The following is a 21880-nucleotide window of genomic DNA, read 5'->3' on the forward strand; positions in this document are numbered from 1 at the left end:
ATATGATTAATTAAAAAGATATATATATTTTACAGCAAAGCATGGCTATGAAATAGATTTCATGTCAGTATTTAGTCACCCTGGAACTACTGAAAAATTGCTCTCTGAGAATGGCTTACTTGCAAGGGATTCCGATGGGAAATAGAAGCCCAATGGGCACTAGTCTGTAACACTAAGTATGTGTGCCTAAGATAAACACACCATATGACTGAAATATATTCCATCAGTTATGAATTGCAAAAATCTGAAGTTATAAATTCCTGCTAGGTTTACCGGATTTTGGTGAAACCATTTTACCTGCATACACACACACTGGAGCCATTCATTTCTGACAATGCAGCTTATAAACTAAAAAAAAAACAACAAAAAAAAACCCCTAAAGAATACACCTGGTGACATCGCTGCGGGTAAAATGAGTCCGTGATATCACTACTTCCTGAGGGTAACATCACTGAGGGTGAAATTGCGTCAGTGATATTACTACTTCCCGGGTAACACATAAGCTGCATTTTGTTGAACATTGATTCAACACAAAATGAATGCCTCCGCTTTGTGAAACATTAAACTATGTCTGACATTGCTTGGAATGTGGGCCTGCTGAATCATCCAGTGTTGAATTTGGTGGGCTTCAGCCCGTAAATAGCAATATGGCAGGAACCTTGTTCATAAACAGTGCCATTAAGTTACCAATAAATTAGATTCCAGTTTCTGAATTTTATTCTCTTGATAAAGACAAAAAAAAAATTAAGTATGACTATAATAAACCTTGAATATATAAATAACTTTATTTTTCTGCTACACTCTTTAAAAATAAAACTGTAGCACTGCAGTGTTTCGTAATTTGAATTGATTGTGTGATTTTGTGCCGACTACTGACTACCCATAACTCTGCTGCATTAAGCCACCAAGCTGAAGTAGGCACTTTATCACACAGTTTGCAGCCTGTACAGTAGGAACTTACAGGAACAAAAATAGTTAATGTGTGTCAGAGCTAATAAATAAGGTATGCATTCCTAGTAATTACTGCAGAAAACAAAAAGTGTTAGGAGTGGAAGGAGAACTGTCTACTTTAAAGTTATTTTGCCCAAAAGTGTTCAGCAATCAATAAAAGCCACTCTGTGGTGTTTGAGCCAATTGTTTACTTTTCACCATAAAGTAGTCCTTTTTTTTTCCACTTCAGATGATAGTAGTGAAATTCACGGCAACCTAAAAGATTATTATTCTTTTGGTTCAACTGCTATACATTAACTCCATCGGCCATGGGGAAATGAGGTCACTGTATGTTACAGATGGGGTAAGATTACACAGTTTAAAGGGTAAATCATCTGAAAAAATCTGTTGCATAAATGTAAATCATTAAGCTGAATATTACAATTTAGTAAATTAACATTTAAATATTCTACTTCAAATCAGCTGCTTAAATCTAGGGAGCAAGATAAATTTATAGTGTAACCACAGCTAGAGCACCACATGTACGGTATCCGGTCTCTAGGTTGACAGTCATTAGGTTGACCACTATTGGTCGGCATGCATTGGATCGACAGGGTTCTAGGTCGACATGGTCACTAGAGTCGACATGAGTTTTTCACAATATTTTTCTTCTTCATTTTTTTTAACTTTTTCATATTTTACGATCCACAATTGGGAACGGTAATCTGTGGCGAGCGCAGAGAGGCACCTTGCCCGAAGCATAGAGAGCAAAGCAAGGGGACAGGGTGCACTAATTGGGGTTCCCGGTCACGACACTTAAAAAAAAAAAAAAAAACTCAAGTCGACCTTTTGTCATGTCGACCTCGCTCATGTCGACCTAATGCTTGTGTCAACATATTTTGGTTGTCGACTTGGTTACTGTCGACCAATAGTGGTCGACCTAGACACTGTCGACCCAAGTGTGATCGACCCTATGAACCACACCCCACATGTACTGTGCAAATAAACACACATATTATACACGTTGCAAGAGGTCATATTCTATCAACTTAGACTGTGGATCAAGTGGTCCTCTACACATTAACCAAATGGACAGCGTATGACTTTCAGAGCAGAAGTCCTTAGAAAGAGATCACTACATACTTGTCAGCCAGAATTTAATCCGCTACCACTTACAGCGGCAGCAATATTTACTAATTTTACCAGTTCTGAATAAACGGATAGGCTAAATCCTTGTGAATATTGGTTCAAACCACACAATGGCTTGATCCACACCTTGTGTAAGTAATATATACATTAAGTATTGCCGAGCTGAAAAAGATTTGCTGCTGGTTGGGTAAAACACCTGTAACATTAGAAAATTTTAGAGAAGAGATTTTGATTGAACAGTAAATCTCAAACCTTCCCTATATAACTTTTGGCAAAATATGAAAAATTAGTACAATGCCTCCCTTTAAAAAATAATAATGAGCAGAGTAGCATCCGTTAGTGAGCACCGAGGCACTTTGCGCCCCTCTAGGCAGCAAAGTGTTCATTTTTCACTACTTTAAGTTATTGCCACTAATCCCTAAAGATAACGTTATTAGACTACAGAGCAACCGCTGTGATAAGTGTTACCTTCCTTTTTTTTTTTTATATATATATATATATATAATCTAAAAATACTTGAAAATGTGGTCCCTTTTTTTTTTTTGCATTGCTAAACCTAAAGAAACAAAAATGAAACAAGAACAAGCCTGCAAAATAAAACGTAATTTCCGGTTTAGTAGAGTTCATTTAAAATGATGCAGCATTAGAAGGGGAAGGAGTGTTAAAAAAATGAATATAAGCATATATTTAATTTTTTTTTTCTCCCAAACAGGGAACATCTGTTAACACCTTTAGCTCATCCTACAGCAAAGGAAGTCTGCAACCCACTGCTCCACAACGTACTTCAGGCCTCTCATGTAACAGAAAGGTTAACCAACCATATCCTCTCTGTACAGTTATGATACAAGGAGAAGGTCTCTGCTGCCCACTGCTGGCAGGCAGCCGGCACTTCCTGTTTTAACAGGCAGGTGACTTTTACTTGCGCTCGTCAATGGTTTTAATAAACTCTACTGCTGCAGTGAACTGCATCCACCAGTAGGACTCCTCTCCAGTTAGTCGGTTTGAATAGAAATTATTGATGTATTGCACAGTAGACAGGAGGAAGGGTGGATTGGCCTGGAAAAAGTGAAACACAGATTACATTTTAAAAGAGACAGTATGCGAATGAAAAAATATAAGTAGACATGTCTTACAGAGTAGCTTAAAAGCATTGCTTAATTATTGTTGTTATGCTATGCAAGGTTCCAATTCGGGCCACATGGGCACTCATTTGTCATGCAGAATTATTTTCTCCCCACCTACAGTGCCCTACACATAGAGAGGAGTGGCTCCGTAACCCACTGCAATATCAGAATTACAAAAAAAACAAAGTGCCCTCATTGAAGCGGAATATTAGGAATTTAATACCTACCGGTAATTCCTTTTCTCGTAGTCCGTAGTGGATACTGGGAAACTGTACTTTAGTACCGTGTGGTACAGATCAGGTCCACTGGAGCCTGGCACTTCAAAACCTTTAGTGTGTGTATGCGTGCGCTGGCTCCTCCCCTCTATGCCCCTTCTACCAGACTCAGTCTAGGAAAACTGTACCCGAGGAGACGGACATACCAGGAGAGAAGAAAACAAACAGCAGCGGTGAGGTAACAAGCCAACACACGACCATAATTGAAAAGGGGCGATAACCGGAACAGAGGATAGCAACACCAATCATAAGGAGGATAGCAAAGCTAACCCAGCATGTCAAAGGGTCCGCAACGGCGGACCAACCAGAAACACTTACACCAAGTAAGCAGGATGCGAAGCACTGAGGAGGGCGCCCAGTATCCACTACGGACTACGAGAAAAGGAATTACTGGTAGGTATTAAATTCCTATTTTCTCTAATGTCCTATTGGATACTGGGGAACTGTACTTTTAGTATCGTGGGGAAGTCCCAAAGCTCCCAAAACGGACGGGAGAGTACTGAGACCGCTGCAAAACCGCCTGACCAAACTGAAGGTCATCCTTGGCCAAGGTGACAAACCTATAGAACTTAACAAAAGTGTTCGACCCAGACCAAGTAGCAGCTCGGCACAACTGTAAGGCCGAGACACCCCAGGAAGAACCCACTGATCTCGTAGAGTGGGCTTGAATAGACATCGGCAACGGCAGAGCCGGCGAAGTATAGGCTTGTTGAATGGTCAACCTGAGCCAACGAGCAATAGATTGCTTAGAAGCCGGACGACAAATCTAGGTGGCATTATAAAGGACAAACAGCGAGTCAGTTTTCCGATGACGAGCAGTCCTTTTGACATAAATCTTCAGAGCCCTCACCACATCCAATGACTCTGGTCCAACGGAAGAGTCAGACAACACTGGAACCACAATGGTTTGACTCGTGTAAAAAGTTGACACCACTTTTGGCAAAAACTGAGGCCGTGTCCTGAGTTCCGCCCTATCTACTTGAAAAATCAAATATGGGCTCTTACAGGATAAGGCCCCCAATTCAGAGACACGTCTGGCAGACGCCAAAGCTAGTAACATTACAGTCTTCCGGGTAAGTTTTAATTCCACCCTATGTAAGGGTTCAAACCAGTCTGACTGAAGGAAGGCCAAAACCACATTTAGATCCAACGGAGCAGTGGGAGGTACAAAAGGCAGTTGCGTATGAAGAACTCCCTTCAGGAAGGTCTGTACTTCTGGCAATAGAGCGTTCTGAAATCTGCACTTTGATGAAGCCTAAACTTAGGCCCATATCCACTCCCGCTTGTAGGAATAGTAGAAAGCGACCAATTCGAAATTCCACAGGAGAAGCCTTTCTTCCCTCTCACCAAGAAACATACTTTTTCCAGATACGATGATAATGTTTTGATGTAACCAGCTTCCGGGCCTGTACCATAGTGGAAATAACCCTGGAAAAAAGCCCTTTTCTGGCTAGAAGCTCCCTCTCAACTTTCAAGCCGTCAAACGTAGCCACTAAGTCTGGATAGACGAACTGTCGGTGCTGAAGAAAAACCTTTAGCAGCGGCAGAGGCCAAGGTTCTTCCACAGCAATGGCCAGGAGGTCTGCATACCAAACTCGTCGAGGACAATTCGGGGGAATCAGAATTGCTTGGACGCGTTCCCTTTTTAGAACCTTTGGGATTAGCGGTATTGGAGGGAACAGGTACCCGAACTGGTAAGTCCATGGCATCGTCAGCGCGTCCACTGCTACAGCCTGCGGGTTCCTCATTCTGGAACAGTAAGGGTGTAGCTTCTTGTTGAGACAAGAAGCCATCAGATCTATCTGCGGACAGCCCCACCGGTGAATTAACTGTAGAAACACCTGAGGATGGAGGCTCCATTCCCCCAGATGGAGGTCGTGCCTGCTGAGAAAGTCTGCTTCCCAGTTGTCAACTCCTGGAATAAATATGGCTGAGATGGCCCTTGCGTTGGCCTCCGCCCAGAGGAGTATTTTTTTACACTTCACGCATCGCCGCCCTGCTTTTTGTTCCTCCTTGCCGATTTATGTATGCGCAGTGGCATTGTCCGACTGAACCTGGATCGGTTGATCCCTCAGAAGATAGGAAGCTTGTAGAACAGCATTGTAAATTGCCCTAAGTTCCAGGACATTTATCGGCAGAGCAGATTCCTGACTCGACCATCTCCCCTGGAACTGGGCCCCTTGGGTCACAGCTCCCCAACCCCGAAGGCTGCCATCTGTTGTCAGTAGAATCCATGACTGGGTACTGAAACTCCGGCCTGCTACCAGGCGAGGAACTTGTAGCCACCACAATTGAGAAATCCCTGCTTTTGGAGATAAGGTAACCTTTTGATGCATGTGTAGGCGAGATCCTGACCATTTGTCCAGCAAATCCAGCTGAAATTGCCGGGCATGAAACCTGCCGCATTGGACTGCCTCGTATGCAACCACCATCTTGCCCAGCAAACGTATGCAAAGATGTATTGAGACCTTGCGAGGTCGGAGTACTGAGCGCACCATAGTTTGGATAGTTAAGGCCTTGTCCATAGGAAGAAACACCTTTTGAGACACTGTATCCAGTATCATACCCAGGAACTGAAGTCGTTGGGATGGTTCCAAGTGAGATTTCCGAAAATTTAGGATCCACCCGTAAGCAGGCGAGTTGTCAGGTCGATGCTTTGCAGTAGACGTTCCCTGAACATTGCTTTTATCAGGAGATCATCCAAGTAAGGAACTATGCTGACTCCCATCATGCGCAGTTGCAGCATCATCTCCACCATGACCTTTGTGAAGACCCTTGGAGCTGTAGAGGCCAAAGGGTAAGGCCTGAAACTGGAAATGGTTGTCCAATATGGCGAATCTGAGGTAAGCCTGATGAGGAAGCCACATGGGAATGTGCAGGTAAGCATCCTTGACATCAAGAGATACAGATGGAGCCATGTTTATCTTGGCCTTTAATAGGGTTAACTGACCCAGGGCAGTCAGACTTAATCCCCTGCTGTAATGACTTAATCCCCTGATGTATTGTTCTCTCTGTATTGTATTGCAGCTGAGAACAATAGATAAAGGGTTTATGCTAATAAACCATGGTGTTCCTAGGCGCAACAGAGAAGCGTGGCTCCATCTGTACTAGGAATTCGCTCTCCTCCAGACCGGACACCACTGCTCGCAGGGATTCCGTCTTGAATTTGAACACCCGCAGATACGGGTTAAGGGACTCCAGGATCAAAATGGGCCGCACCGAACCATCTGGTTTTGGTACGACAAAAAGACTGGAGTAAAAACCCCTGTTGTGTTACAGAGGAGGTACTGCAACCACGACTACAGTCTGCAAAAGTTTGTGAAAGGCTTCTTGCAAGGTAACTTTTTTAGCGGGTGAAGCTGGTAAGCCTGACCTGAAAAATCTGTGAGGAGTGCTTGAAATTCTAGCCGGTATCCTTGGGAACGGAGGTCCCTCACCCACGAATACCGGCATGACTTCGCCCCCACACGTGGGAGAAGTGTTGAAGGCGAGCATCTTCCGGAAAGTCGCCCTGCTGTTGTTGCCAAACGTCACTCTGAAGGCTATGTGGCAGAGGATCCGGCGGTTTGGTCCAAGGCTGCAGCAGCTGCAGGTTTACGGGACTTACCACAAGATCCTCTAAGAGCACTGGAGGCCCCTCGGCCTCTGCCTCTGAACCTTGCCACATGAAAGGACTGCAAGGAGGGCCCTGAGTAAGAACGTCTAGCAGGTGGCGCAGCCGACAGGAGATAGGCAGACTTACCCGCCGTCGCCTGAGAAATCCATTTATTTAACTCGTCTCCAAACAAGGCATCATCTCTAAAGGGAAGATTTTCAACACCCTTTTTGGAATCAGCATATGCTAACCATTGAAGTAACCACAGAGCTCTGCAGGTCGAAACTGCCATAGCAGTAGTGCGGCCATTTGTCCGACATAATTCTTTAACAGCTTCGCTCATAATGTTTGCAGCATCCCGTATATGTTGCAGCAGTGTAATGATTTCCTTCTGGGGCAGGGAGTCAAATCCATTGATAATATCAGACCATTTAACCACAGCCCTTGAAATCCAACCACAGACTATTGTGGGACGCTGCGCTACGCCTGCTGCTTTATACAGTGCTTTGAGAGCGGTCTCAATTTTACGGTCAGCTGGGTCTTTAAGAGATATTGCCCCAGGTAATGACAGAACCAGTTTTCGTGACAGTCTGGACACAGAAGTATCGACTGATGGGGGGTTTTCCCATACCTTTCTGTCCTCAGCGGGGAGGGGAAAGGAAGATAACAACCTCTGAGGAGTTTTTAATTTTTTAGCAGGGTTTACCCATGCCTCACTGGCCAGGGAGTTAAATTCTTTTGATACAGGAAACGCGGCTGTGGATTTTGGTTTTACATTAAAATAAATTCTTCATCTGGTTCTGCCTCCGTATCAGGTATGTTAAGATCCTCCCTCACAGCATAAATGAGGGCCTCCGCCCCGGGGGACAGAGAGCTGTCCTCCTCTATATCATCTGTTTCATCTAAATCAGGAAGCTCAGAATCAGACTGGAGCACCTGTGGAAGTGAACGTTTATGTGAAACCAACAGAGGGGGCTGAGGAGCCTCTGTTGTCTGCAGTCTTAAGGGCCCCATACACTACAACGATATGTCTGAGGCTGAAGTTGGAGGCGAATTCCCTTGAACTCTCCCGGGAGCTTCCCGGGATTGGTTCCATACGATTTGGTACATTTTGCATGCAATATATCGTATGCGGCCCCAGCCATACCTGCGGGAACGGACATATCACGAGTGCAGCACTAACGATATAGGGGAGCCGATCCAACCCTCACGGGAACGCAGATCGGAAACAAATCCAAAATGCCCGATTTCACCCGATATATCGTCCCGAATGCCAGAAATTGGATGAAATCGGGCATTATCGTTCTAGTGTATGGGGCCCTTTAGCCATACAATCAACAGACTGTCTTAACACCTGTCGTTCCTTTCTAGCTGCAGCCAGTTCTGTATTAACCTTATGAATCATGCTCTTAAAAGAGTATAACCAGTCAGGTGACTGTGTACAGTTTCCCTGTGAGGATAATGAACACTGTTCACACATGAGAGAACCCTCAGAAGGAGAAAAATTACAAGAAGTACACATAACTCTGTCAGCAAACATGTTTGCACACTGTGACACAATGATAATGTAGTGAAACCCGACTTAACACCCCCACACACACCCTAGAGGGCCCTTGGAGTGACACAGAGTGGAGATCAGCACACAAAGAAAGCAGTGCAGCGTTCCGCTGTGTATACAGATTACTCTTGTTAAGCCTTGGAGCAGCAGCGCTACCGTTGATATGCTCCCTCCATGCAATGAATCCCCTGGTACCAGTACAGAGTCTGAACAGCCCGGGTCCGTGGAGGAGCCGCGTGTATGCAGCCTTGTGATCCGCAGCAGCAGGAAATGGTGCCTTTCTCGCCTCTGGACCCGCTCTCCGGGAAGCCCTGCCCCCGTAATGGCGCACGGTCCCTAAAGAGACTATACTGGCCGTATGTAACAGATTACCTTGTTGTTAAACAAACGTCTTTTTGAAGATGCTGTGCACCTATGTGGAGTATAATACTCCTGTATAGCCAGTGTGGTCCGTGGCAGGCACCGCAGCTTGTGGCCCGAGACCGCTGCATGACATGCTACCAATCGTCACCAGGGACCCGCTAATCGGGCCCCCCCGGTGTTAACACTCACCGCAGCTGCGTCTCTTCGGCATCTGTTAGACGGAGGTGGCGTGCCCTGGCGTGTGCACACACAGTGTGATATGTGAAACAGCGCCTCAGGAGTTTTGTCAGCTGGGATTGTGAAACATTAACCTTCAGCAGGTTGGTTCGGTTTCCCCTCTAAGTTCCACGAGAGGAAAACTCTCTGGAGCTCCAGAGGAATGTATCTGGCTCCTCGGGCACAGTTCCCCAGACTGAATCTGGTAGGAGGGGAATAGAGGGGAAGAGCCAGCACACACATACACACACTAAGGGGGATATGCCGTTTTTCGGACTTTTTTCTGATGTTTCACAGATTATTATTTTTTTATTTTTTTTACAGGCTATCCAGATAGATCGCCTGTAAAAAAAAAAAAAAAAAAAAAAAAAAAAAACCTTCTCCCGAAAACACACAGGTTCAGTGAAACCTGTGTGTTTTCGTGTGAAACAGCCCAAAAAAACGGGCTGTTTCCAGGGAGTCTGCTTCGCCTGCCGGAGGCAGGTGAAAAAAAATCCTCGATAAGCCGGCGCGTGCCGCAGTTTATCGGGGTTAATTAGCTAGCCCCCGGCGGGACAATTAGCCCCGGTAATTTACCGGGGCTAATTGGATATCCCCCTAAAGGTTTTAAAGTGCCAGGCTCCAGTGGACCCGACCTATACCCCACGGTACTACAGTACAGTTCCCCAGTATCCACTAGGACGTTAGAGAAAAAATACAATTAACATAATAATCTATATTAATAATATTATATAGATAGATATATACTAAATTAGTTTCCAATGGGCACAAATGCATTAACAGTTCACATTTTTCTTCCTAGACCCTTACCTTAATAAGTACAAACACCAGTACTGGGACAAAATCATCAGCTCCTGGGACGGAGTACTCGTTGGCGAGACTTAGGAGATTCATAATTGTAGAACACATGCGTAGAATACATTGCACTTTGTCCCTGGGGGTTTTGTATGCACTAATAGTGCGGATCTCTGCCTGAGCAGAAGGCCATGGCGCTTCCCTCAAGTAAACCTAATGTAAACACAAAACACACAAATGACACTATTGTACTCTTGCTATAGTAATGGCATCTGACTCTTTCAATCTTGATTAGATAGAAAAGTACATTCCCTTAACCCTCCTCCACTTATTTAAAAGAAAAATGAAAGTTAACATCCAGCACAATATCCCCCATTGTCTTCTTTACTTTACCAATCTTCCTCTCTATAAACTTCTAAAAACGGTTCTGTTTTTCTATATTGTAAGCTCACAAGAGCAGGACCTCATCCCCTCATGCGCCTTTCCTTCTGAAACTCACACGATCTTAAGCTGGGCATACATTATACAATTATCTGGCAGATCATCTGCCAGTGGAAAAGAGGGGGGTACTGACTGCACAGGTCTGGATAAGGTGTATGTGTCGTATATAATAGTCAGGTATGGTGCCACTAAAGTTAGGAAGGTCCTAAGATGTATACTTGCTCATTAGCTGTCTGGCGGTGTGCTCACTGAGAGTGATACAATTCCTCCAGATCATCTGCCGGATCTGGCTGGTTGGAATGAAAATCTGGTAACGGATGAGAGCAAATGACAATAGAACATTTGCTCCCAAACACTGGAAAATGGACAAAAACTGTCGTTCATACAAATAGTTAAATCTGTGATCTAACCAATTTGTATGAACTACGTTTTTCCAGTGTTTGGGAGTAAACGGTTGAGTATGAACTGGAGTTTTACAATGTAGCAGCTTTTTAAAATTTGTATAACCTATTGCTCAGGGTCAGATTAACAATGGGGTCAGATGGAGCTACAGCTCCAGGCATCCATATAAAAACAGGCCCATGATCAAGACCGCATGATAATGGCCAGCCATCAGCTGCACACACGACTGGCCATAAATCATAAGCACGCCCACACAGCACTAGCCACACCTACTCTGCTTCTCATAATAGGCCCTTGAACATTTTCAGACCCAGGTGCATGAGGCCCTTAATCCAGCTCTGCCAGTAATCTATAACAAATTCACCAATGTTTAACAATTAGACAATATTGCTACAATACTACAATTCATTAAGATCATTAGAACACTGACAGCAACAGCAAAAATGAATGTGTTAGGATTGTGGCTGTGTACTAACCTCAGGAATCTGGAGATCTCTGTGATTGGCTGTTACCACTTTGGACAATCTTTGGATGTGTTCGTACAAAACCCTGTTGGCGAGAGTAGACAAAGCAAATTAAAATGCTTACACTGGCTTTATAAGACAAAGCAAAATGATACAAGAACCAATATAATTTCCGGTCGCTTTTTTTAAGAGCTGCTAGGACTAACATTTCATTCAATATTGAAAGGAATTTAGTACATTAAGTGTAAATTGCCACACACAAATTATTTTAACTCAAAAGATGGTGTTACAATTTTCTAGACAAAACGCTAATGTACGAAATAGGACTCCTGCCTGAAATTGCCTGTTGAAATTTCAAACTCTTGGCTGCTGCAATTGACAGATGACGTGAGCCATCCTTAGTAGAAACCAAACCACTGAAATAAGCAATGCAGCTGGTTACCATACTGTAGTTACACATGTTGCTAAGAAAAGACAGACTGCAGCCAGAGAGAGTCTTAAGGCGAGTACACACTGGAAGATATATCTGCCGATCAATTGATCGGCAGATATATCTATGGACGGATCGGGCAGTGTGTTGAGCATACACACTGCCCGATCCGTCAGGGACTGACGTCATGAACTGGGCGGGCCCAGTTCAGCTGTCAATCATCGCCGGCCGCCGCAGCATGTGTACGGGCGGTCGGCCGACCGCCGTACACACACACAGCGACGCGCCAATATATCGGTAGATATATTGGCCGTCGGCTGTGCTGTGGGGCCGACGCGATACATCTGTGAACGACAGAGTTCACAGACGTATTGGCCGTACACACTGGCTGACGGACCCGCGATATATCGGCCGTTCAAGAGAACAGCCGATATATCGGCCAGTGTGTACGGGCCTTTACAGTTTTCTGAACCCTCACTGTCACCCACTACTATTATCTGTCTCCTTTACCCTACAACTCACTGGTCACGTAGTACATCTGCATCCTGGTTGGGGTAGAACGCCAACTTAAAAATGCGGTTCATCACACTTCGCTCGATTGCAGTTTGAGCATCCTGAAGCTGCTCCTCACTGGCATTCTGCCAAATCACATCTTGGGCCATAGCTCCGTATAGAGATTGCAGGAACTCCTCCACTTGTGCAGTTTTGTCATCAGCAGCTGTCAACTTTTGGAAGTCTGCGTAAGAAAAAATAAATAAATAAATGACATCTTGCAATCTCAATTGCTGTCTATATTTATTTACTCAGACATAATCTAGATTCCACACTTAAGTGTAATATCCAGGATTCTTGAGGTTTAAATACAAATATTCTTCTGCATAAGACATGAAACAATACGGACACAAAAATACAGATCTTAATTTTAGCCAATTGTAGACAAGTTAAAGGCAGCCCTTTAACTTGTCAACTAAAGGTCTCCTAAAACTATGGGCCTAATTCAGACCTGATCGCTCCTCTGCGAATCTGCAGAGGTTTGCGTTCAGAAAGTCGCCACCCAGAGTGAATACCCGCCCCGTGCAAGCCTACGTACACCATGCAAATAAGCCAGTCAGCTGCAAATCCGTTCGCAACTTCCTCTCGAATGTTTTTAACAGTCTGTGCGTAGCCCAGGACCTACCTCTACACTGCGAAAGAAATAGGCTGACGTCACACACCCTCCCTGAACACTCGGGAACGACAATGGCCAGTCACACCCCCCCCCCCCCCCCAAATGTCCGCTTCCTGTCAATCAACCTGGGTACGCCTGATGATAAAATAAGGACAATACATTTTTTTGCAGTTTGGCCTCGCGCATGCACACTATGATCCGTGCGAAGTCGATCGATATTCGTCCACCTTACGAATTCGGAAACAGCGATCAGCACTAAATTAGGCCCTGTCTACACAAAGACTATGTGGAATACATGTACCAAGCAGGGGTGCCATCTTGTGGACAATCTGGAAATCACGTCTATCCCTCAGATGCACAGCACTGAATAGAAAGTGGTTGTCATCTTAACATTATTGGACCTAAAAGCTCAGTATGTGCATTTAAGTGTGCTTTTTTATTTTGTAAATACACTAAATGTTGTACGCATGAAAATAAAAATAACTATGGCGGGGAAAACGCAGTAAATCTGCAGTGCTTCAGAGAGCACAAGACAGAAATTAAGATTTTAAACCTACCGGTAAATCTTTTTCTCCTAGTCCGTAGAGGATGCTGGGGACTCCGTAAGGACCATGGGGGGGGGGGGGAGGGGGGGGGGGGGGTATAGACGAGCTCCGCAGGAGACATGGGCACCTAAAAGAACTTTCTCGTATGGTGTGCACTGGCTCCTCCCTCTATGCCCCTCCTCCAGACCTCAGTTAGAGAACTGTGACCAGAGGAGATGGACAATACGAGGAAAGGATTTTGTTAATCTAAGGGCAAGATTCATATCAGCCCACACAAATCATACCATATAACCTGGAATACACCTAACCAGTTAACAGTATGAACAAACAACAGTATCGGTCCAAGACCGATTCTAACTGTAACATAACCCTTATGTAAGCAATAACTATATACAAGTCTTGCAGATTTTCCGCACTGGGACGGGCGCCCAGCATCCTCTACGGACTAGGAGAAAAAGATTTACCGGTAGGTTTAAAATCTTATTTTCTCTTATGTCCTAGAGGATGCTGGGGACTCCGTAAGGACCATGGGGTTTATACCAAAGCTCCCAATCGGGCGGGAGAGTGCGGATGACTCTGCAGTACCGACTGAGCAAACGCTAGGTCCTCATCAGCAAGGGTATCAAACTTGTAGAATTTAGCAAAAGTGTTTGACCCCGACCAAGTTGCTGCTCGGCAAAGCTGTAATGCCGAGACGCCCCGGGCAGCCGCCCAAGAAGAGCCCACTTTCCTAGTGGAATGGGCCTTTACTGAATGCGGTAACGGCAATCCAGCCGTAACATAAGCCTGCTGAATCGTGTTACAGATCCAGCAAGCAATAGTCTGCTTCGAAGCAGGCGCGCCAATCTTGTTGGCAGCATATAGGACAAACAATGCATCTGTTTTCCTAATTCTAGCCGTCCTGGCTACATACATTTTTAAGGCCCTGACTACATCCAGGGACATGGAATCCTCCAAGTCACTCGTAGCCACAGGCACCACTATAGGTTGGTTCATATGAAATTAAGACACCACCTTGGGTAAAAATTGAGGACGAGTCCTCAATTCCGCTCTATCCACATGAAAAATCAAGTAAGGGCTCTTGTAAGACAAGGCCGCCAATTCTGACACACGCCTCGCAGATGCCAAGGCTAACAACAGGACCACCTTCCAGGTGAGAAATTTTAACTCCACTGTTTTAAGAGGTTCAAACCAGTGTGATTTAAGGAACTGCAACACCACGTTCAGGTTCCATGGTGCCACTGGGGGCACAAAAGGAGGCTGGATGTGCAGTACTCCTTTTACAAAAGTCTGGATTTCTGGAAGAAAAGCCAATTCCTTCTGAAAGAATATTGACAAAGCCGAAATCTGTACTTTAACAGAGCCTAACTTTAGGCCCATATCCACTCCTGTCTGTAGGAAGTGGAGAAAACGACCCAGATGGAAATCTTCCGTAGGAGCATTCTTGATTTCACACCAAGAGACATATTTCCGCCAGATACGGTGATAATGTTTTGACGTCACCTCCTTCCTAGCCTTTATTAGAGTAGATATGACCTCCTCCGGAATACCCTTCTCCGCTAGGACCCGGTGTTAAACCGCCATACCGTCAAACGTAACCGCGGTAAGTCTTGGAACAGACAGGGCCCCTGCTGTAACAGGTCCTCTCTTAGAGGAAGAGGCCAAGGATCTTCTGTGAGCATCTCCTGAAGATCTGAGTACTAGGCCCTTCGAGGCCAGTCTGGAACAATGAGTATTGTCTGTACTCTTTTTCGTCTTATGATCCTCAACACTTTTGTGATGAGAGGAAGTGGAGGGAACACATAGACCGACTGGAACACCCATGGCGTTGCCTGAGGGTCCCGGGACCTGGCACAATACCACCAAAGCTTCTTGTTGAGGCGTGACGCCATCATGTCTATTTGAGGAACTCCCCAGAGACCCGTTATCTCTGCAAAGACTTCTTGATGAAGTCCCCACTCTCCTGGATGGAGATCGTGTCTGCTGAGGAAGTCTGCTTCCCAGTTGTCCACTCCCGGAATGAAGACAGCTGACAGAGCGCTTACGTGATTTTTCGCCCAGCGAAGAATCCTGGTGGCTTCCGCCATCGCGACTCTGCTTCTTGTCCCGCCTTGGCGGTTCACATGAGCTACTGCTGTGACATTGTCTGATTGAATCAGAACCGGTAGGTTGCGAAGAAGATTCTCCGCTTGTCGAAGGCCGTTGTATATGGCCCTTAGCTCCAACACGTTGATGTGTAGACAGGACTCCTGGTCTGACCATAGTCCCTGAAAATTTCTTCCTTGGGTGACTGCTCCACATCCTCGGAGGCTCGCGTCCGTGGTTACCAGGATCCAGTCCTGAATGCCGAACCTGCGACCCTCTAGAAGGTGAGCACTTTGTAGCCACCATAGAAGAGACACTCTGGCCCTGGGGGACAGTGTTATTTTTTGATGTATTTGTTGATGGGACCCGGACCATTTGTCCAGAAGATCCCATTGAAACGTCCTTGCATGGAACCTGCCGAAGGGAATGGCCTCGTAAGTTGCCACCATTTCCCCCAGAACCCGAGTGCATTGATGAGCTGACACTCTTTTCGGCTTTAGTAGTTCTCGGACCATGTTCTGGAGGTCCTGGACTTTTTCCAACGGGAGGAAAACTTTCTTTTGTTCCGTGTCCAGTATCATGCCTAGGAACGGTATTCGAGTTGTCGGAACCAACTGTGACTTTGGTAGATTGAGAAACCACCCATGTTGTTGAAGCACTCTCTGAGAGAGTGACACGTTCTCCAGTAATTGCTCTCTTGATCTCGCTTTTATCAGGAGATCGTCCAAGTATGGGATAATTGTGACTCCTCGCTTGCACAGGATCACCATCATTTCCGCCATTATCTTGGTGAAAATCCTCGGGGCCGTGGACAGCCCAAACGGCAACGTCTGAAACTGATAATGACAATCCTGTACCGCGAATCTCAGGTACTCCTGATGAGAGGGATATATGGGGACATGAAGGTAAGCATCCTTTATGTCCAGTGACACCATAAAATCCCCCCCTTCCAGGCAGGCTATCACCGCTCGGAGCGATTCCATCTTGAATTTTAATCTTTTCAGGTACAGGTTCAGGGATTTTAGGTTTAAAATGGGCCTTACCGAACCATCCGGCTTCGGAACCACAAATAGGGTTTTCCCTGTTGGCTCAGGGGAACCCTGATAATCACTCGCTGTTGACACAGCATTTGAATTGCAGCTAGCACTACTTCCCGCTCTGGGGTAGAAGCTTGTAAGGCCGACTTGAAAAATCGGCGTGGGGGCACCTCTTCGAATTCCAGCTTGTAGCCCTGGGAGACTATTTCTATCACCCAAGGGTCCACGTCTGACTGCACCCAGACTTGGCTGAATAGTCGAAGGCGTGCCCCCACCTGTGCGGACTCCCGCAGGGGAGCCCCAGCGTCATGCGGTAGACTTAGCGGAAGCCAGGGAGGACTTCTGCTCTTGGGAACCAGCAGCAGCAGGTGTCCTCTTGCCTCTACCCTTACCTCTGGCGAGGAAAGAGGAGCCCCGACCTCTTCTGGATCTATGCGACCGAAAGGACTGCATCTGATATTGTGGGGGTTTCTTTTGCTGTTGGGGAACAAAAGGTAAAAAGGTCGACTTACCCGCGGTAGCTGTAGAGATCAGGTCCGCGAGGCCGTCCCCAAACAATACATCTCCTTTGTAAGGTAAAACCTCCATATGCCTTTTTGAGTCTGCATCCCCCGTCCATTGGCGGATCCATAAGGCTCTTCTTGACGAAATAGCCATAGCATTGGCTCTTGAACCCAGTAACCGAATGTCTCTTTGAGCGTCCCTCATATATAAGACTGCGTCTTTAATATGAGCTAATGTTAACAAAATTGTATCCCTATCAAGGGTATCCAGATCAGCTGACAGGGTATCTGTCCACGCTGCTACTGCAATACATACCCATGCCGACGCAATTGCCGGTCTAAGCAAAGTACCAGTATGAGTGTAGATAGACTTTAGTGTAGTCTCTTGCCTGCGGTCCGCAGGATCCTTGAGGGCCGCTGTGTCAGGGGACGGTAGCGCCACCTTCTTGGAAAGTTGTGTTAAGGCTTTGTCCACTGTGGGAGAGGATTCCCAACGTACCCTGTCCTGTGTAGGGAAAGGGTACGCCATAAGAACTCTTTTGGGAATTTGCAGTTTCTTATCTGGAGTTTCCCATGCTTTTTCCCATAACTCATTAATTTCATGGGAAGGAGGAAAGTTTATAACTTGTTTCTTTCCCTTAAACATGTGTATCCTCGTGTCGGGCACCGAGGGCTCATCAGTGATATGTAACGCATCTTTTATTGCAATAATCATGCACTGAATACTTTTTGTCACCCTGGGGTGCAATCTTGCTTCATCATAGTCGACACTGGAATCAGAGTCCGTGTCGGTATCTGTGTCCCTTATTTGTGAGAAGGGACGTTTCTGAGACCCTGACGGGTCCTGAGAGTCGGTATAATCCGTAGATTGATTACCTGCTGACGCACTGGACTCTACTTTGTCCATTCTTTTATGCAGTGAAGCTACACTAGCATTTAATATATGCCAGATATCCATCCAATCCTGAGTCGGCACCGCCGACTGAGACACACCACTCATCTGTTCCACCTCCTCTTTGGATAAGCCTTCCGTTTCAGACATGCCGACACACGTACCGACACCCCACACACACTGGGATATAACTATAAGGGGACAATTCCCTAAAGAAGGCCCTTTGAAGAGACAGAGAGAGAGTATGCCAGCACACACCAGCGCCAACTGACCCAGGAGAAAAAACCCCCAGATAGCGCTTTTATATATATATATATAAATGTATATAGATTTCCCCACTCACGGCGCCTTAATTATGTGCCCCCCTCTCTTTTTTTCAGCCCTCTGATGCTCAGCAGGGGAGAGTCCGTGGAGCTAGCATTCTCTACAGCCTCTGTGGAGAAAATGGCGCTGGTTAGTGCTGAGGGATCAAGCTCCGCCCCTCGCGCGGCAGGCTCCGGTCCCGCTCGTGAATTTGAAAAAAAAAATGTCGGGGATCCGTAGTTTACTGCCTCCGCAGCCTAACTACATACTTTTTTGCCTAAAACGAGGTTTATTGCTGCCCAGGGCGCCCCCCCCCTGCGCCCTGCACCCATCAGTGCCATGTGTGTGTGTGTGTGTAAGTGTGGAAGCAATGGCGCGCAGCTTCCTGCTGCGCGCTTACCTCATGAAGATCTGAAGTCTTCTGCCGCCTGATGTCTTCTTATGTCTGACATACTCACCCGGCTTCTTTTTTCCGGCATCTGTGAGGAGGATGGCGGCGCGGCTCCGGGACGAACCCCAGGGTGAGACCTGTGTTCCGACTCCCTCTGGAGCTAATGGTGTCCAGTAGCCTAAGAAGAAGAGCCCTTAACTCTTAAGAAGTGGGTCTGCTTCTCTCCCCTCAGTCACACGATGCAGGGAGTCTGTTGCCAGCAGAGCTCCCTGAAAATAAAAAAACATAACAAAATTATTTTTACAGAAAACTCTGGAGAGCTCCCTGTAATGCACCCAGTCTCCTCTGGGCACAAGATCTAACTGAGGTCTGGAGGAGGGGCATAGAGGGAGGAGCCAGTGCACACCATACTAGAAAGTTCTTTTAGGTGCCCATGTCTCCTGCGGAGCCCGTCTATACCACCCATGGTCCTTACGGAGTCCCCAGCATCCTCTAGGACGTAAGAGAAATAAACAAAATACATCAAATCTTCTGCATTTACCCCTCTAAAAGATTTGCAATGTGGGGTTTTAGAAACGGAGGACAGCCTATGGACACAGCACTACTGAATGCAAAATCAAACACATCTAACTCAAGTCACCTTGAATGAACTCCAGTATCTTCTTCTCTTTGCTCTCGAGCAGCAGCCGTACACAGACGGTGGTGAAATAGCGAGTGGAAACTTCCTTATCACGGAGAACTCGCTGCAGCAGTCGTTCAAGGTGAGCCTGTGTGCTCTGCAACCCCTGGCGGCATCTTGTTAAATATGCAATATATGAGGCTCTTTTCCTACAATAAACAGATGATCATGTAATCCACTTGAGGAAGGTAAGCATAATGGGGTCAGCAGAGAGTTGGAAATAAAATGGGGGTATATTACTCCAGAGAAACATGCACATATGCAGGCCTATAAGCATCCACGCCTATTCAATTAAACGCCATTTTTTCGACTGATCGAGCAAATGTCACTAATTCGACATAGGGTATTCAATTGCGGGCTTTTCGCCCCTTTTTGAACCCATTTTTCACCGATGCCATTTCACTTTTTTTGTCGGATAGGCATGGGCATTGAATAGATCGAAGGTAAATTTGACCTAAAAATGGTTGAAAAGTGCTGTTTTTTCAACTTGTCGAAAAAACTGCACTAACTGAATTCCCCCCTCTGTCTTAGCAGAACATGTTCCTAGTTTACTATGAGTCACTATTATCATCTGTGAGCACTTGCAGAAACTGTAGTGGTAGCTTTGAGGTAGCATTTATCAGGTACATTCTATAAAGTGACAGGTAGGAGCTGAGTGGTTGCCAGGGGAAAATTCTTCACGGGTCCATTTCTCCACTCTCTTCACTGCATGATGCAACTGACTGATCTCTATCTGAAGTATGTTTCATGATAATGGGCAAGTACACAACACAAAAAGTAATCTTGAAATCTGCATAGATAGATTTGTAAAATCTAATTTATTTATAAAACTACATGCTGTTTAGTATTAATTGCCCTTTTCATAAATTGTGATGTATTTTCTAAGAGATACCAAGCTTCAAATGAAAGGAGCGTGTGAAGGGCTATCCCTGTTTCATCCAGTTTCCCTTACCTGTAATCCTCTGCTATGGATGCGAGGATCTTGCTACAAGTACGGCCATCGAATCGGCTGACACAGCGCATGGTCTCCTGAATCTGTGCCATGAGGTTTTTGTCCTGTAGATTTATGGCTTCAGCCAGCTGAACTTTCAGAAAGCATACAATCTCATTCTCTACAAAGAAGATGGTTTCAAATAATGAACAAATTTAAAGCAACATTAAAATGGCATTGCCATACTCTTACTTATTTGGGTAAAAAAGAACACTATACAACACCACACTTTGTTTCATATTATGTATACAGACTAGATCGGCTTTATACAGTAATACAAGTACACCTGGTTATTCTATGTCAACATTAAGAACACACCTGAGAGGAAGAGCAATAAATGTTCACTATTAGACAAAGGTGCAAGCATAGACCCCCTGCCCCATCTGGGGGTATCACAAGACTAAGTCACATAGATATCACTGGTCCACTACGTAGTACGTTACCACTGAAACCCTGAGGGCTTGTACATATGGAAATACTGTAGCATTCAGAATCATTTTCAATGGTTCAGTACTGTACTAAGTACAATGAGTCAACACCATTCTAGCAAGAGCAGCAACAGTATAATGAAGCACTTTAATGCATCACGTGCTATTTTCCATCCATCCGGGAGTGTTATTTAGGCACTGCTATGGTATTCTTTTAGGCTCCATTCTGCAGACATGTCCGAACCACTTTAAATGCCTTTTTTTTAACATAGGATTCAATTGTGGGTTGGTCTTGGCATAGTTTTTGGATGTTTTAATTTCCCCAGCGGTCTTTTAGTTTTACTTGTAGTATGTTTCGTAAGTAGCTCATTTGGAAGCATTCTAGCCTTGTTAGGTAATTTCTAAGGATTGTCCATGATTCTGAACCATAAAGTAATACAGGTTGAGTATACCTTATCCAAAATGCTTAGGACCAGCAGTATTTTGGATATCGGATTTTTCCGAATTTTGGAATAATTGCATACCATAATGAGATGTGATGGGACCCAAGTCTAAGCACAGAATGCATTTATGTTTCATATACACCTTAAACACACACAGCCTGAGGGTAATTTTAGCCAATATTTTTAATAACTTTGTGCATTAAATAAAGCTTGTGTACATACACACAATTCATTTATGTTTCATATACACCTTATACACACCGCCTGAAGGTCATTTAATAAAATATTTTTAATACATTTGTGTATTAAACAAAGTTTGTGTACACTGAGCCATCAGAAAACAAAGGTTTCACTATCTCAAGAGGGGTACTCACGGAGCGATCGCTGCTTAAAATAAGAATTTACTCACCGGTAATTCTATTTCTCGTAGTCCGTAGTGGATGCTGGGGACTCCATAAGGACCATGGGGAATAGACGGGCTCCGCAGGAGACTGGGCACTCTATAAGAAAGATTTGGTACTATCTGGTGTGCACTGGCTCCTCCCTCTATGCCCCTCCTCCAGACCTCAGTTAGGATACTGTGCCCGGAAGAGCTGACACAATAAGGAAGGATTTTGAATCCCGGGTAAGACTCATACCAGCCACACCAATCACACCGTATAACTCGTGATAC

General features: G+C 45.3%; 1 protein-coding gene across 11 annotated transcripts in view; it reads right to left on the minus strand.

Annotated features, from left to right (window-relative positions):
- Positions 1-699: 699 nt before the first annotated feature.
- The window catches only part of GAPVD1 (GTPase activating protein and VPS9 domains 1), a 279694-nt gene continuing 258513 nt past the window's right edge, over positions 700-21880 (minus strand). For all 11 annotated transcript variants that reach the window (XM_063936821.1, XM_063936820.1, XM_063936826.1 and 8 more), the window contains 6 exons: positions 20298-20457; positions 19307-19494; positions 12265-12478; positions 11325-11397; positions 10021-10218; positions 700-3135 (listed from right to left, as the gene is read on the minus strand). In XM_063936821.1, coding sequence (XP_063792891.1) covers positions 2995-3135; positions 10021-10218; positions 11325-11397; positions 12265-12478; positions 19307-19494; positions 20298-20457 — 974 coding nt within the window. In that variant the 3' untranslated portion in view covers positions 700-2994. The remainder of the gene's footprint in view (positions 3136-10020; positions 10219-11324; positions 11398-12264; positions 12479-19306; positions 19495-20297; positions 20458-21880) is intronic.

The sequence above is a fragment of the Pseudophryne corroboree genome, chromosome 8 (genome assembly GCF_028390025.1).
Source record: "Pseudophryne corroboree isolate aPseCor3 chromosome 8, aPseCor3.hap2, whole genome shotgun sequence".
Lineage (NCBI taxonomy): Eukaryota > Metazoa > Chordata > Amphibia > Anura > Myobatrachidae > Pseudophryne > Pseudophryne corroboree.